Source organism: Camellia sinensis, chromosome 11 (genome assembly GCF_055761805.1).
Source record: "Camellia sinensis isolate YWXY chromosome 11, ASM5576180v1, whole genome shotgun sequence".
NCBI classification, from domain to species: Eukaryota; Viridiplantae; Streptophyta; class Magnoliopsida; order Ericales; family Theaceae; genus Camellia; species Camellia sinensis.
The window spans coordinates 123,867,496-123,880,803 of NC_138971.1; the positions used below are offsets into that span (position 1 = coordinate 123,867,496).

The window sequence follows — 13,308 nt, forward strand, 5'->3', positions numbered from 1 at the left end:
GAAGGCCTCTTTTATACTGTGCAATGGCGAGATTGGTGGGGCAGTCTCCAATCTGATTGAATGTCTCCCAGTAGCGACTGTTGTAGGATCTAAGGGTCTCTTTATCCCCCATGTCGATGGAGAGTAACTGGTCGATCTCCACCGGTGTTTTAGTGTTTGTTCGGAACCTGGTTACGAACGCTTCTGCCAATTGAGCCCAGGAGGCTATGCTGCCCTCTGGAAGTTTTTCGAACCAAGTCAAGCCTAGGTCGCCAAGGCTTGATGGGAAGAGTATGCACATTAAGGCCTCGTTTCGCCTGTATACGGCCATGACTTGGCGAAAGTGGCTTAAGTGTGAATACGGGTCTGTCTTCCCTTCATATGTAGTGAATTTCGGCTGAAGGAAGCCTGATGGTAGGGGCGCGTTTTCAATCGCTGGAACAAACGGCAAAGTCTGCAGCCTTTCCAATGCTTTGTCCGTTGGTTCATAGGCTGGGCGCGGTATTGGCATTCCAACCTCGACGCTTCCATGCGTCCGAGGAGCCAACCGTTGTAAGGTAGAGACTCTGTGTGGATCTCGCGCCCTGGCATCCTCCTTGCATCGTGCTTTTTCTTCGAGCACGGTTCGTAAGTCAGATGATCTGGGCAGCTCTGTCTGTCTAGATCTGGTTTGGTGTGAATGCAAGGGCCAATATGTGCTTCCTTCAGTGTAAGATCTCTCAGATCTCGTCCTTTCAGACCTGGAGTGACGAGTTCTAGAAGATAAAGAATGAGTGTCGCCTGTCCTGAGGCTTCTGCTCTCTCCTTGCGAGGGTGTGGTATTCCTACCATGACTTTCTGAGTGGCGAGGGGGCGTCTTGTGTTTGCGCCCCTCTCCTGTCGCCACTTATTTTTTCTTCATCTGGCGTTTCAAGGCCTCCATGTCCGCCGCCATCTTTCTTATCAATTCATCTTGTTCCTTTACGCGATCTTCCAGGGCTTGGGGATCAATCCTCCTCCTTTGTCTGTCGGGACTTTGTGAACGAGAGTGACGAGGGCTGTTATTCCGCCTTCCCCTGCCACTCCTCCTGGAGTTATGTTGTTGGGGCTCCAAGTCCGCCATGGGAGGGACAGAGGGTAATCCCTCCCGCCTTGCGCCTCCATCTGGAGTTAGCCCGTCGACGGCGGACTGTGGTAGTTCTTCAATGTGTGCCATTGATTTGAGAAAAGGAGAAGCTTAGTCAAGAGGTTTTTGTTCTTGTCTGTTTTTCCCACAGACGGCGCCAATTGTACGGGAAAGAAATACGCCTTCTCGTATAATCCTGTTGACCAAGTCCACGCTCCTCCGTATGACGTCGCTTTATCACCTGAAAACGCAAACGTGAGCTAGCCGGCGGGTGTTTGCCGGAAACCTCTCCGATGCTTAAGTCAGTAAACTTGACAAATAGACAAAGCTCTATGTTCTCAGAAAGCAAAATTGTGTTGTGTTCTATTACCTCCTCCAAGGTGATATTTGTGAGCTTTTATAAGTTTCGAGTGGCACGATCCTAGTAGGACTTGTACTCCTCCATGCAAAGTCCTCCTAGGATTCATACTTCTAAGGATAATGCTTATCCTTTTACACCCCCCCCACTGCTTTAACCAAGTGGGATGGTTTTCATCATGGCCGAACTACCATACGACCGAGATAAGCCTGGCTATACTAAGCCACAGAGTAGGCCATACTAACAGTAGTTCGGTTCTTCTTGCTACACCATATCTCGGTTCTCTCATACACGAACCATGGTGTGTTTGGACCGTTCTACCGAGTAGCAACATCCCGACCGGTCTACCCGGAATACCTTATGACCAGACTATCTCTGAGACCGGCCTAACTAGAAAGGCTGCGCGGACCGAAGTAACTCAACATCTCTCCTGGGCCGGAGTAACTTTATCACTCTGACCGGAGTAACTTTCTCACTCTTGGACCAGAGTAACTTTCATATTTCCATTGGGCCTTTTTATCCAGTCCTCCGTACTTTGGGCCGTAAAGTCCATCTCGCAGCTCGACCCAATTTTTATCAAAAATTACTCTCTCATCGAGAGTGACTAATCTTGCTTGATTTAAGAAGTGTTGATCTTCCCGTAAAGACAGACACATCTTTTCCACAAAAATTTAAAAAGTCATTTTTAAATATTTTAATTTTTTTCATCTCACATTTTAACCAAAAAAAAAAAATCACTAAAAATGTCACTTTCCAAATGAATCATAAATTTGATTTGGTTTATTTACAGCAAACAGTAAGGGTGTGTTTGGTAACGTTTACGTTTTGAATTTATATTTACAAAAATTTTATAAATTAGTTTTTGTTTATTTTTAGAAAAATATAAACAACAAACGTGTTTGGTAATTGACAAAATATTTAAAAAAATTTTAAAATATAAAAAAGAGCAAGAAATGACAAGTGGTGGTAAGTGGCGGCGGAAGACGGTGGCGGAAAGTGGTGATGGTGAGTGGTGGTGGTGGTGGTGGTGGTGGTGGTGGTGGGTGGGTGGGTGGGTGGGTGGGTGACGGTGGCGGGTGGTGGGTGGTGGTGGCGGGTGGTGGGTGGTGGTGGTGGTGGTAGGTGGGTGGTGGTGGCGGGTGGTGGGTGGTGGTGGTGGTGGGTGGGTGGGTGACTGTGGCGGGTGGTGGGTGGTAGCGAGTTGGTGGTGGTGGTGGTGGTAGGGTGGTGGTGGCAGGTGGGTGGCAGATGGCGGGTGGTAGTGGGTGGTGGTGGCTGGTAGGTGGCGGGTGGTGGTGGCGGGTGGGTGGGTAACGGTGGCGGGTGGTAGCGAATGGGTGGTGGTGGTAGAGGTGGCAGGTAGTGGGTGGTGGTGGCAGGTGGGTGGCGGATGGCGGATGACGGGTGGTGATGGGTGGTGGCGGATAGGTGGCGGGTGGTGGTAGTGGTGGGTGGGTGGGTGGGTGACGATGGCGGGTGGTGGGTGGTAGCGAGTGGGTGGTGGTGGTGGTGGTGGTGGTGGCGGGTGATGGATGATGGTGGTAGGTGGGTGGCGGGTGGCGGATGGCGGGTGGTAGCGGGTGGGTGGTAATGACGGGTGGGTTGGTGACGGTGGTGGGTGGCGGATGGCGGGTGGTTGCGGGTGATGGTGGTGGTGGTGGTGATGGGTGGGTGGTGACAGTGGCGGGGGGTAGGTGGTAGCAAGTGGGTGGTGGTGGTAGTGGTGGTGGCAGGCGGGTGGGTGGTGGGTGATGGTGGTGGTGGTGGTAGGTGGTGGGTGGTGGTAGCGAGTGGGTGGCAGGTGGCTGGTGATGGCAAGTGGTGGATGGTGGTGACAGATGGGTGGTGAATGGTGAGTGGTGGTGGCAACTAGGTGACGGGTAGTCGTGGCGAGCGGTGGATGGTAGTGGCGGGTGGTAGCGAGTGGATGGTAGGTGGGTGGTGGTGGTGGTAGCGGTGGCGGCGAGGGGTGGGTGGTGGTGGCGGGTGGTGGATGGTGGTGGCAAGTAGGTGGTGAGTGGTGGTGGCAGGTAGTGGTGGGGGGTGGGTGGTGGTATCGGAAGACGGTGGTGGAAAATGATGGCGGGTGGTGACAAGTGTTGGATGGTAAAAAAAAAAAAAAACTGAAAACTCAAAACGGAAACACATTTTTTATGTTTTCATTTTTTGGCCAAATTTATAAACTGAGACCACTAATTTATAAATCAAAAATTTTACCAAACAAGGTTTTATTTGAATTTTTAAAATTTTTGTAAATATAAACAGAAAATTAAAAACGTAAGTGTTACTAAACGGTACCTAATCATTCCATTTAGGCCCAAACACTTTTATGAAGCCCACTTTTATGAAGCCCAAACATAATAAGACTGGGTCCAAAATTGAACTAGTACATAGACTCAACCACAAGGGCCAAGCCCAGCTTCTAGTCCGGCCCAAACTCCAACTTCTTTCCCGCTCTTCTTCGATTTCAAAACCGCGTTCACATTATCTCCATTTTTTTTTTTTTTTAATATTGATATGCATTTCTGTTTTTGGATGAAATGTTCACATTTTTCTCATCAAATTTGATTCAGGAGAGAAACTAGAGAGAGAAAGTGGAGAGAGATTGGGATAAGGATGCAGAAAGAATACTTTAGGGTTAGGGTTTCAATCAATGGGATCCCCTGAAATTGACAAGACCACCACCCCCACCACCCCCACCACCACCACCACCAACACCAACACCAACACCTCCCCATCAGACTCTGTTACAATCCAAGTATACCAATGTTTCACCCTCTCTCTTTCTTTAATTTCTCAGTTTCTTGATGTTTTGTAATGTCAAAGTCAATCTATTGGCAGATGTTTGTTTGTGTCTATATATATACATATATACATATATATATATATATATATATATATATTTATTTACCAGTGGTGGCGCAAATGCGATGCATTTATAATTTCACCGTTATATCTTTAAATGGTTTGATGATTGAGATGTGATTTGATGAATGATGAGCAGTTTGATGAAGCATTTATTGGATGTTGTAGTTATTAAATATGAGGGCCATTATTGAAGTTTTTTTTATAAAAAAATGCGTGACAGTTTACTCCAACCTACGTATAGGCTTTATACAATAGAATGGATTATATGTATATATATACTAGCTGTGGGTGCAAATGCGATGCGTTTGCAATTTCACAGATATATCTTTAAATGATTTGATGATTGAGATGTGATTTGATGAATGATGGGCAGTTTAATGAAGTATTTATTGGATGCGGTAGTTATTAAATATGAGGGGAATCATTGTAAAATTAGAAAAATGAAGCATTTATTGGATGTGGTAGTTATTAAAATGAGGGGTATCATTGAAAAATTAAAAAAGAAAAACAAAGCATTTATTAGATTTGGTAGTTATTAAATATATTGAAAAAAAAAAAAAAAAAAAAAAACCGTGACTGTCTATACCAACTTAGGTGTAGGCTTTATTGAATAGAATAGATAGAATAGATAAAATAGATAGATAACCCATTCATGGGGTATGTATCTATATATCTATCTATATGTAATAAGATAACCCATTTAACATTGTCAATCTTATTCCAGTTTTAATTTGTGTTTGGATTGTTTGAATTGTTGTATAAAGGGACTTTGTTAGGTGGGGTAGGTTTTTTATATCATTTTTGTTGGACTGAATTAAATTAGGGGTTTGAATTTAAAAAGGAGATTTGATGATTTTTTATGGACATTCTGATAGTCATTGAATTATTTAATGTAATGGATTTTGTTGTTTGTTTCTGTTGGAGTGAGTTGAATTAGCTTTAGGGTTTTGGACTTTCATTAGGAAATGTGGTTAGGACTTTGAGGGATTTATATGTTAAAATCTGTGATTTTGATTTCATTCTAATTTCGTTGGTGGAGGTGATTTGAAGTACATTTTGTTGGTGTTTCTAAATAGTTACTCTTGTTGTTCTTGTGCAATTGTTGTCTGAAATTCTCAACTTTGATGGAGTGTGTTCCAGGTTCAGATTTCGCAATACATATGTATGACTGATCCTTCGTTTGGATATTGAGAAAGTTGTGGAACAAAATTAGGAGGGGATATGTTTATTTTTAAGCACAACTGAAAAATTAGCTTCACTTCCTATTACCTATGCAAACCTTAGTTGAGTTGCTTCTCATTATTTATTTGGTGAATGTAAAAACTTTTAGGAGTTATTATCCTTTTATAGAAATCAGGTTTGATGATATACATTTTCTTTGTTTAATCATAGGAAAACAAAATGTGACTAACTTTTTTAAATAGTTGAATGATATGAACTTTTTTATATATTCATAAGATATCAATGTTAGTTTAATGCTGTTGTTTACTTGGACCCATACAGCAAGAAATAGGATTTATTGATATTCACTGTTCTTTTTCACTCCCCCAACAACCAAACAGAGTTGCAAGTTGCAAGTGTTTAAAATTTGAAGCTTTGTTGTGCAATTCCATGATGGAACTTTCTTTTTGAAATTTTAAAAATTAACTATGTAGGCATATCCTTGGAAGCATCATTCATGGGGAGAATATGCACTGATCATTCTGGAAAAAACTGCTCTTCTTTTCGTTGTGGTGTGCTGGTTTTCATTTACAATGCTCTTAATAATGAATTCTTATCTATCTTCGCTTCCTTTGATGTCAGGACTCCGCTATATTTAGTTACATAAGCAACCTTTCCCCTATAAAGCCTGTGAAAGCAGCACCTATGGCAGCAGGCTTCTCAGGACTTGGCTCTCCTCCTAGTGTGTTCACATCACCTCATCTAAATCGACATCAAGAAACATCTTATTTGAAAAGGTTTGACTGTCTTGAATTTTATTGTCGGTGTGGGTTTTTTTTTCAGATTGAAGAACATCGATTATGAAATGAGAATTATTCATGTGAAGATGCTTGTTTTTCTCAGGCCTCGATGCCGTCAATTATGTAGTGCAGAATTATCTCAACAGGATGTTAGAGGCAAGAAAATTGCCATATGTTCAAATGAAATTGAGAAATCCGAAACCCAAGGCAGCAGTGTATTGGTCCCTTGCACTGAGAAAGAATGTGAAAACAAGGGATCTGTGCAAGGCCAGGCTACTAGTCCCTCAGGATGTGTTGATGATTATTTGGCCGATTCTGTGGAGGTGGATTGTGCAAACTCTGTACATTCAGGCAGTTTAAGTTTGATACAATCTGGTGATGTGCCTAAATCATTGAATGATTGTAATGATTTGAAGGAAATGATACCAAAACTTGATGAAAAAAATGATATAGGACAATATGCAGAGAAGGCATTAGGTGCTTTTCCAGCCACTTCAGAGCTAGCTGGGCAGAACTTTCAAGAAAAGTCATCATTTGACAATAAGCCTGTTGAAACTGATACTAAGCAGGGAAGCAGTGAGATGACTCCAAATATATGCCCAATAGTTGAATCTGATTTGTCTGTAGACAAAGCACTTGAAGAACATTATGATCTTCCAGTAGCTCAGGTAATTGATGATCCTTGTTTACACACACCAAATTAAAAGCAGTATCATTTTTCTGTAAGCACAAATTGTTCTAATTTAATTCGGACAAGATGAAATGTCCATCTTTACTTACAGAAAAATCCATAGATATGCACTTGTATATGCATTAATTACTATTATATCACATGGTTTTAAATTGCAGCATGTTGTAGCTGCACATAAGGAGAAATTGGATTGTGCAATTCAGTTTCTTCAGGAATCTTTGCAGCCCATTCAGGGATATGGCGATAGCAGCATGACCGCTATACAAGCCTCAGACAGACATGTTGAGAATATCATCCTCCATGATCCCAAGGTATGATTAAATTAATACTTGTCTCGTTCCTGCCAAGTTGTCTATTATCTTGTGTTTTCTAGATGGATTGATGATTATTTAAATTGTTTAATGTGAAACTACTTGTTTTTTTTTCAGATTTTTAAATGAAGAAAGTTTGTTGTTCCCTTTAAAGTGTCATAGAATTAAAAAATGATTTCTTCTTTCTTGAATGTTAAGCTGTTTAAATGAAAGTTCTGCAAACTCATTGTTCTGAATATGAATTTTCCATATCAGACTTACCATGTGTTTCTGCCTATCTTTTTCAACTTTTCATTTTCAACAATCCAGGTATTAAATGCTCTGTAGTTATATATTTTTCTTTCTCTTGGCTTTCTTTTGTACAAAAAGCTAAACTGGAAATGGAGTCTCTTGCAGTCAAACTAATTCAGTGTGCCTTGAGGGAGGCATCCACTAAGCATTGATATGTTTAATTGAATTTTTTATTATATATATATATATATGAAAATTTTAAAATTCCCAAGATATTGATTCGTGATTATGTTTCAATTTAAAACAATAAATAACAATCTCAATTAAACAATCAAGACAAATTGACACAGCGATTTAACGTGAAAAAAAAAAAATCACAATTGGAGCGCCTCCAATTGAGATAAAAAACCACGGACCAAAATCACAAAGCAATCCACTAAGAAGATAAAAATGAATTACACATGTGTACTCTTAATTACCCAGCAAATTCACGTCTAAATTGAACCGACCCCGATGTGCCTCTTCCACCACTATTTTCACCCCGGAATTGCTTGCCCAACGTTAAATCTACAACACCAATGTTGAATCTACAACGATGAGCCACTCCAAAATCCACCAAAGCTTCAGGCTCAAGTTCTCTGGAATTCACCGAAGAACACCTCTTTCTTTTGTGAACATAACAAAAAAAACAATCTCTTGATGAAATCAATATGAAGCTCGTAGATTCATTGATCACTCTCAAATCATCAAGGAAACACTTAGAAAAATACCTTCCAATATAGAAAACCTTGGTTGCTTTGCTCTCCCAGAATTTGGACGGCCTAAACTCTAAAAACAGCGAACGGCGCACTTTATAGAAAATAGAGCCGCGAAGACCGAAACTCACTAAAATGCGTGCCCATTACTCGAGCCAAGACTCCACCGCTCGAGCGCATAAAGAATTCTCTTAGAAGTTAAGTCTGCTCTGCAAAAATATTGGATGATGTCAGTCATCGCTTGAGCGCACAAATGACCACTCGAGCCAACTTTGGCTTACATGGTCAGCGAAGTGGCAAACATGAAAGCCTCAAGATTACAAATTCCTCTGCATAGGCACAATTCAGGTTGAATTTGAATATGAACACTTAAATCTTCACTGAAACATAAGAGCGAATAAAATTATAACTTCAAGAAATTTTGTCAAACAAGATTGCTAATTACAAAAACCTAACAATATATAATGCAAATTTGAAGAATCTTTGTTGTTAGGGCTAGGGCTGCAAATCAACTAAGTTGTGCTGACCTCCTTGGTGTTTATGGTTGGCTTGGTTATCTTCCACTTGGTTGTGAAGAGCTCAACCACCTCTATCCAGACTTAGCTCATCTCAAATCAGACAAGCTCAAGCTCATATAGAATGTCTAAATCATATTCAACAATAGGGAGAAGAGACGAATGTTGCTTGGGCGCCTTTAATGAAGATAAGATGGATACAATAGTACGTAAAAATACAAAATTCCACCCACTTTAGTGATAGAACCTTGAATTTAAAGCATAAACTGAGGGTTTCACAAGGCATGCATACTTTTATTTTGCACGTTATCTATGAAACAAATCATTGCTGAAGCCTTGTAGATTTGAGGATTTGAAAGAGCTAGTTGTAGCCATGTACATCGTGGTTGAAGGGAAACACACAAAGAATCACAAATATAGACACAGAACATGGACACGAGGCGAGACAAGACAGACACACAGACACAATATTTCTGTAAAAATTAGGATTCAAACACGTCGGGGATACATTGAATAAAATAAGAAACTTATACTTGAGAAATGATGCAAATTCTAACGAAGTGAGAAACTTAACCTAGAATGCTTGAGGTAGGCATGATTCTACTGGGAGATCACTCCATGAACTCATATTTTCTTGACATTTGTATATAATAGCAGGGTTGTGTGCTCTAATGATGACATTATGAGTAAGGGTCTATTTATTTGGTATACAAGGACTTTTTTTATTTCAAGCCATGCCAATGAAAGAAAAACATGTGAGCTTTTAGGTTTTATATTTTGTATTTCATCATCAAACCCTTCTAGGAAATCTCTTTTTGCAATAGCGTAATTACAAGGGTTAATGTAGGGTAAACAGCATTCTGGCATGCATAGACGCTGTCCTTGGTTTGAAGAGGCTCATCAGAATATTATGACAAACAGCCCTGGTTTTGGGAGTCCGTCAAATATTGTAACTAACTCAAGGCTATCTACTAGTCATGCAGACTTGGAGGTTTTTGAATCATCTTGTCTAGAAGTAAGTGCAGCTTCCAGTGGTAGGCAGCTGATTAACTTGACCCAACCCATGATTTCCCATAGAAACAGTGGATCAAAATCAGCAGTTTTGAAGCCTTCAGGTATTGGATTACACTTAAATAGCATCATTAATGCCATGCCAATAGCTTGTGGCGCTATTGGAAGCATGAAATCTGCTGAAAAGGGTTACATGAATGTAGAAGGGAGGAAATTAATCTGTCAGCAACCAGCAAACACAAAGAGTGGCTCAATTTTACGGAATGTGAGAGAGAAAGTTTCAGCAAGCAGTGAAGATGGTAGTTATGAAACTCAGGCCTTAGCAGCAATAACTTCTCTTGCTTCTCAGTCTTCCCAAATTGAGAAACCATCAAATGATCCTGCATTGTTGAAGCAAGGCGAGTATCAGACAACTCCATGTGACAAAGGGAAGTCCATCTCCAAACGTGCTGATGCTGTTGAGGAATTGAACCGATCAAGCCCCAAAAAGAAAAGGTAAGCCTGATGGTTTCCTTTCATAATTTTAGTCTTTCAATGCATCTCAACATTATTTTTTTGTACTGGGATCTATTTGTTTGTTTACGTTCTTTAGGAAGAAGGCATGGACCACCAATGATGATGATGATGATGATGATGATGATGATGATTATAGTTGCATTCATTGCAATTGTAAGAAGTCTAAATGTTTGAAACTGTAAGTAACTTGAACTTTTGGTTTAGCAGGCCTTGCACTGCTGTTGTGAATCAATGTAACTTGTCTTGTTGCAGTTACTGCGATTGTTTGGCTGCTGGAATCTATTGCGATGAAACTTGTACTTGCCAAGAGTGCTTTAACAGACTTGACTATGAAGATACAGTTCAGGAGACCCGGCAACAAATCGAATCTCGAAATCCACTTGCATTTGCTCCAAAGATTGTACAGCATGTCACTGGCTCTCCCGCAAACAACAATGGGGTATTGAACCCTGACAAATTAATTTTTTAGGAGTTAACCTTACAACCCAAGTTTTTAGTAGTACTCTTTTACATGGAAACACCAATATCTTAGAAGCTTTCTGCAGGAGAATGGTAATAATTCGACACCATCCTCAGCAAGGCACAAAAGAGGGTGCAATTGCAAGAAATCTATGTGTTCAAAAAAATACTGCGAGTGCTATCAGGTTTTGTGTTCTCTTATAGCTTTATCTATGGCATTATGCTCCTCTTTCTGCTTTTGTACTTAATTCTTATTTGGCCAATTTTCTGATCATCTCAAAAGGCTAATGTTGGATGCTCTACTGGATGCCGGTGTGAAGGCTGTAAAAATGTCTATGGTAGAAAGGAAGGTAATATTTTACACAAATCTTTCTCATAATCTCATATGCCATTGTAGTCTATATCATAAAATGTTTACTCTTGGTGATTTCTTCTATATATTAAAACGAAGAACATTTTACTCTGGATGGCTGTGGTTTACCAAGCATCATGGTATGGGTATGAATCTAACTGTGGGCTCAACAACTTGTGTATCCAAAAAACACTTATGTATATATCTTTATTATGCTGAGGGGTGTCAGGATATTACACGAGGTGTTAGTTGATCTCCTTACTGAAATAAATCATTAATCACTTCTTTTACTTTTCATTTTGATTGGATTCTATTAATTGCTACCAAAAAATTTCTATTGTAGAATATGACATGACTAAGGATGCATTGAGCAAAGGACCCATTCATGAAAGTTTTGAAAACACATTTGACGAGAAACTCGAAATGGTGTCAAACCAAGAAGGTTTGTTGCAGACTGAGCTGTGTAATCCTCAAAACTTGATGCCTTTGACACCATCATTCCAGTTCTCGAAGTAAGATTCCTTTCAACCTGATTTTTTTAATTATCTTTTATAAACTATATATTTTAATGGAATTCTCTTTTGCTTATTGTTCCTGCTTTTACTATCTAGCCATGGAAAAGATGTGTCGAAATCCCAGTTTTCTACCAGAAGATGCCTTCCATCACCTGCATCCAATGTTACCTTCTTGCCACCTCATGGAAAGTCACAAAGATCTCCTGAGAATTCTGATAGCCATGGCATGTTACTGAAAGCTAGGAAACACGATGAAGATGTAGTTTCTTGTTATCAGGGATTGGATTATAGCAATGCAGAGACAGTGGATGGATTCTCACTGAGATGTGACGAACTTGCCATTGGAAATGATCTCAGTACACTAACTAATCCTCCCTCAACAACAATAGCTTCTCCATTGTCATCAAAATTAAGCGACTGGACAACTATTTCAAGATCCCAATCATGTCCCGTTAGTGGCCATTTATCATCAATTGGTTCTGATGAGAAGCTTCCTGATACAATGGAAGATAACATGACTGAGATACTGAAGGACACTTCTACCCCCCTCGATGCACTGAAAGTTATGTCCCCGCCATGCATTGATTCCAAAGACAGTACCAGTCAGAATGTAAATGATCCGGAAGATTGTAGTAGCAAGAAATGACAATCAACTGGAGGTGGGTAATCATAGCTTTTGTTAATTCATTTTTAGTTTGAAAAATAAAAATTTTCTTAGCCCCATCTTCGCTGTCTTCTAGATCTGTTTGCAAGTGATCATGGAAAGAGCTTGGTCCGAATACAATTTTATTGAAGTTTATTACATTGTTTGAATAAACAAAACCATGAATCTTTGTACAGCTTTTATAGTTCAGATTATGTTTTCAGTGCTTGAGTTGTCTTTGTCTTGGAACAGTTTGTTTTTCCTGCAGTGTGTTTAGCTATTACCCTGTTACTGTAAATTCAACGCACATGCATGTATGCGCACAGGAGCTTGGTTTCAGGTTTGAAATTAATACTATACATGATCTCATATTTTGATCTTTGGGTAATCCTATATTTGAAGTGTTTCTTGATGTTATTCAGATCAAGTTTAAGTGAACTTACAGGTGCTATGGAAAGATAGTTTGTTGAGTTGTATGAAAAAAAGTTTTAGCAATACGGTTGAATGTATCAAAGCATGATAGCTTATCTATTCTGATGGTTTGTTGAACAGTGAAGTAATGTAGTGATTTTAAGCTTATGATGCAGACCATCCTTATTATGAAAATCCATCACCTATGTTGTACCCTTCCTCCCAAAGCATTCCGGCATCTGTTATTCCTAGTCTCACCCAGTGAAGCAAAATTGAACAAGGGAGAAAGACATGGAATTGATTGGAACCGTAGCCAAGTGGCTAAGGCTTGAGTTTGCAAAACTTATATTCGTCAGTTCAAATCCGACCAGTTCCTACAGCGCCATTCCACTCATCATTTTTTTACATGCTTGGGGCCCCAGACCAAAGGTTCAAAGTTGAGAATTCTTGGGGAGAGAATTTTTGCAAGTTTCATTCATTTATACCAAACAACTAGTGAAATAATCCCAACTAACACTGTTACTTACCTGATTAGGCTTAGCTAGCTAATCTTATCCTTCAATTTGTAATTTATGATTTTTAGTTAGTAGTAACAGAATAATAAGGATCAGGTTGTAATCCTTTTCT

The 13,308-nt window shown here is 39.9% G+C and overlaps 1 protein-coding gene across 8 annotated transcripts; it reads left to right on the forward strand.

The window, feature by feature from the left end:
* The first annotated feature begins 3,963 nt into the window (after positions 1 to 3,963).
* On the forward strand, positions 3,964 to 12,994 carry LOC114257738 (protein tesmin/TSO1-like CXC 2). 8 transcript variants are annotated; one of them, XM_028197614.2, is made up of 12 exons: positions 3,964 to 4,200; positions 6,114 to 6,268; positions 6,375 to 6,939; positions 7,121 to 7,273; positions 9,622 to 10,280; positions 10,378 to 10,479; positions 10,554 to 10,740; positions 10,847 to 10,945; positions 11,044 to 11,110; positions 11,456 to 11,624; positions 11,724 to 12,286; positions 12,858 to 12,994. In XM_028197614.2, the coding sequence occupies exons 1-11, from the start codon at positions 4,096 to 4,098 to the stop codon at positions 12,271 to 12,273; spliced, it is 2,811 nt and encodes a 936-aa protein (XP_028053415.2). In that variant the 5' UTR covers positions 3,964 to 4,095; the 3' UTR covers positions 12,274 to 12,286; positions 12,858 to 12,994. The 8 variants fall into 8 exon arrangements, with proteins under 8 accessions (XP_028053415.2, XP_028053478.2, XP_028053668.2 ...); XM_028197677.2 differs by lacking the exon at positions 12,858 to 12,994 and adding an exon at positions 12,523 to 12,650; XM_028197867.2 differs by lacking the exon at positions 12,858 to 12,994 and having other exon boundaries at positions 9,622 to 9,889; positions 9,992 to 10,280; positions 11,724 to 12,521.
* The last annotated feature ends 314 nt before the right edge of the window (positions 12,995 to 13,308 follow it).